Source organism: Benincasa hispida, chromosome 8 (genome assembly GCF_027475165.1).
Source record: "Benincasa hispida cultivar pf3 chromosome 8, pf3_genome.v1.1, whole genome shotgun sequence".
NCBI lineage: Eukaryota > Viridiplantae > Streptophyta > Magnoliopsida > Cucurbitales > Cucurbitaceae > Benincasa > Benincasa hispida.
The window spans coordinates 41,859,639-41,863,571 of record NC_143485.1 but is presented as its reverse complement, the minus strand read 5'-3'; the positions used below and the strand labels follow the sequence as shown (position 1 = coordinate 41,863,571).

Below are 3,933 nucleotides of genomic sequence, written 5' to 3'. Positions count from 1 at the left end.
GAGACGGAGGGATGTGTTGAATTTTGAACAAAAGGGTTATGAAACTTTGAGCATCGCCTAGGTGCGATTCAGGAAATTAGTGAAGAACGGTCCGCACATCGAGATTCCCGATTGCGTTCTGATGGAGACTTTTTATAATGGCTTGGATCGATCAACACAAGCAGTTGTTGATGCCTCCGCGGCAAGAGGATTAATGGACAAAACGTATATGGAAGCAAAGATCATCTTAGATCGCATTTCGCGAAATACAGATGAGTGGTTAGACAACGGGTATGAGGAAAGAGGTTCGAAACAAAGAAGAGTAGAAGGTGCCATTGTACGAGCTGATACAATGAACACCCTGGTAGACCAAATGACCACAATGATCTCGCTCCTTCAGACTATGGCTATTTATCAAGAACATCTCTCTCAAGGTTCAGCGCAAGCCAATGTGTTGACACACGTGGCCGCGATAAATTGCGTTCAATGTGGAGATGGACATTTAGTGGAAGTCTACCCGTTGAATCAACAATCCATATACTCTATTTATAATGAATCAGTCGGCAACACCTACAACCCTAGTTGGTGGAATCACCCAACTTTCAATTGGGGCAGGAATCACAACCAGGGAAACCAAGGTAATCATCAGAACAGTTATCATGGGATTCGAGGTAACCCTCTGGTTTTCATTAATCAGGAAAAAAGTCCAGGTAATCTTCAGAGTATACCACCCTACGACCAACCATTCTTTTCTGACACCTCTTGTAGTACCTCATCTTTGGAAACATTATTGAAACATTATATTGAGAAGAGCGAGGCAATTAAGCAATCGCAAGCTTCCTCCCTTAGAAATTTGGAGGAACAAATTGAACAGCTTGTGATCAAACTTAAGAATAAAACGCCTGGTACGCTGCCCAATAGTTCGAAAGCATCGGTGCCACGTGGTAAAGAACAATGTCAAGCAGTGACACTGAGAAGTGGTAAAACAACAACCCCCATGTCACCTGTACCAAATTCAGTAACAAGACTGGTAGATTTAACCATCAACGATGACCCGTCAACCATTAATGGCAGAGTTACCAGTTCAGAAGAAAGTACATCTACAAAGGATGAATCTCAACAAGACTTAAATTCAAAATCACCGGAATCTCCAGCTTCTAAAATACAGCGAGCACAGGACCTCAATGAACAACCAATTTAACAGGAAGTACGGTGGGATCCTCCACCTTTCCCTTCCAGGCTGAGAAAGAAAGATGACAGCAAACAATTCCAGAGGTTCCTAGATGTTCTCCGACAATTGCATATTAACATTCCCTTAATAGAAGCGTTGGAACAGATGCCGAGCTATGTGAAATTCCTTAAGGACATACTTGCCAACAAGAGGAAGATCGGGGAGAATAAAACTGTTGCGTTAACATATGAATGTAGTGCGCTGTTTCAAAACAACATTCCCACCAAAATGAAGGATCCCGGGAGTTTCACACTGCCCTGCTTGATAGAGGGAAAAGAAGTCGGGAATGCGTTGTGTGATTTGGGGGTAAGTATAAAACTCATGCCCTTGTCAATCTTCAAAAAGTTCAATATTGGCAAAGCAAGACCTACCACGGTTACATTGCAGTTGGCCGATAGATCAATAACGCATCCCGAGGGCAAAATAAAGGATGTACTCATGCAAGTAGATAAATTTATCTTCCCTACTGACTTTATCATATTAGATTATGAACCTGACAGAGAGGTGCCTATCATCTTGGGTCGCCCATTTCTTGCAACAGGGCAAGCACTGATCGACGTCCAGAAAGGAGAGCTTACCATAAGAGTCGACGATCAGCAAGTTAAATTCAACGTTCTCAATGCGTTGAAATATCTAGGTGATATGGAGAATTGTCAATATGTTGAAGAACTGCAGGATGATCATTGGCATGAGCCTCAGGAAGAATCGGAGGAAGAAGACTTTGAGATCGGCACAATGTGGGAAGAAAATTATGCCGCAATACAAACTGAGTCGGATTTTGAAACACTCAAGCTATCTGAACGAACAACGCAATGTACTAAGACATCTTTAGAAGAACCACCCATGTTAGAGTTGAAGCCGTTGCCAGTGCATCTCAAATATGTGTATTTAGGGGGCAATAACACTTTACCAGTTATTATATCTGCCTCGCTGAGCAAAGAGAAGAAGGAAGCACTTATCCAGATCCTGAAAAACAATGTCAAGGCTTTGGGATGGACCTTGGCAGACATTCGAGGAATCAATCCCTCGTATTGCATGCACAAGATTTGTCTGGAAGAAGGAAAAACAGGATCTATAGAAAGGCAACGTCAATTGAATCCTGCCATGAGGGAGGTTGTGAAGAAAGAGATAATGAAGTGGCTTGATGCAGGCGTCATTTACCCTATATCTGATAGCAACTGGGTAAACCCAGTGCAATTCATTCCAAAGAAAGGGGGAATGACAGTCGTCACCAACAACAAAAATGAATTGATTCCCACAAGGACAACTACGGGGTGGAGAATATGTATGGATTACCGCAAATTAAATCTGGCCACTAAGAAGGACCACTTCCCACTCCCATTTATTGATCAAATGTTAGATCGACTTGCGGGGAACGAGTTCTTTTGTTTTCTTGACGGCTACTCACGGTACAACCAAATTGCGATTGCGCCGGAAGATCAAGATAAAACAACTTTCACGTGCCCCTTCGGCACATTTGCATTCTATCGCATGCCGTTTGGACTCTATAATGCACCAGGTACCTTCCAAAGGTGTATGATGGAAATCTTTTCGGATTTCTTGGAGGAGTCAATCGAGGTATTTATGGATGATTTTTCAGTTTTCGGCAATACTTATGACTCCTATTTATCAAATCTTGAAAAAGTCTTAAAGAGATTTTTTGGAAACTAATCTTGTTCTGAACTGGGAGAAATTTCACTTTATGGTTGAAGAAGGAATTGTCCTAGTTCACAAAATATCAAAGGCAGGATTGGAAGTTGATCAAGCGAAAATCAACGCAATTTCCAAGTTACCACCACCAGTCAATGTGAAAACACTTAGGAGTTTTCTGGGACATGCGGGGTTTTATCGAAGATTTATCCGCAACTTTTCTCAGATCGCAAGGCCCCTAAGTGCGCTCCTCGAGAATGACCACAAATATGATGTTGATGACACATGCGCCGAAGCATTTCACATGCTGAAAAATACGCTCATCACCGCACCCATTCTGATTGCGCTGGATTGGACGCAACCTTTGCGTTGATGTGTGACGCTAGTGGATATGCAGTGGGCGTAGTCTTGAGTCAGCGCAAAGATAAAGTTTTGCATCCTATCTATTATGCTAGTAAAACGTTGAATGATGCGCAGGAAAATTATACAACCACGAAAAAGAAAATGCTCGCAGTGGTATTTGTGTTGGAGAAGTTTCGACAGTACTTGATTGGAACAAATGTTGTGGTGTATACTAATCATTCTGCGATCAAATACCATATGACAAAGAAGGATGCAAAACCGAGACTGATAAGGTGGGTATTACTCCTGCAAGAATTTGACCTAGAGATTAGGGATTGAAAAGGTACCGAGAACCAAGTCGCAGGTCATCTGTCAAGATTAGAAAATTGCGAGGTTCAAGTGAAAGAAAAAGATATTGAAGAAAAATTCCCTGACGAACTGTTGATGTCGGTATCCGTTAATGTTCCATGGTATGCAGACATTGTAAACTTCATCGTTTGCGGCCAAGTACCAGAAGACTACACGTACTAGCAGAAGAAGAAGCTAAGACATGACGTCAAGTTTATTTCTGGGATGAGCCCTTTTTGTATTGACTTGAACTTGATCATATCTTGCATCGATGCGTTCCTGAGCATGAGGCCAAGCACATTTTAGAGCTTTTTCATGAGTCCCCTTATGGAGGAAATTTTGGGGGGCAGCGAACTGCCGCAAAAGTCCTACAAAGTGTTTAT

General features: G+C 42.1%; 1 protein-coding gene across 1 annotated transcript; it reads left to right on the top strand.

Annotated features, from left to right (window-relative positions):
• The first annotated feature begins 1,315 nt into the window (after positions 1-1,315).
• Positions 1,316-3,733, top strand: LOC150034595 (uncharacterized). The gene is made up of 3 exons (XM_090316788.1): positions 1,316-2,094; positions 2,730-2,788; positions 3,546-3,733. Exons 1-3 carry the CDS (start codon positions 1,316-1,318, stop codon positions 3,731-3,733), a joined length of 1,026 nt encoding a protein of 341 aa, XP_090172914.1.
• Positions 3,734-3,933: the final 200 nt, after the last annotated feature.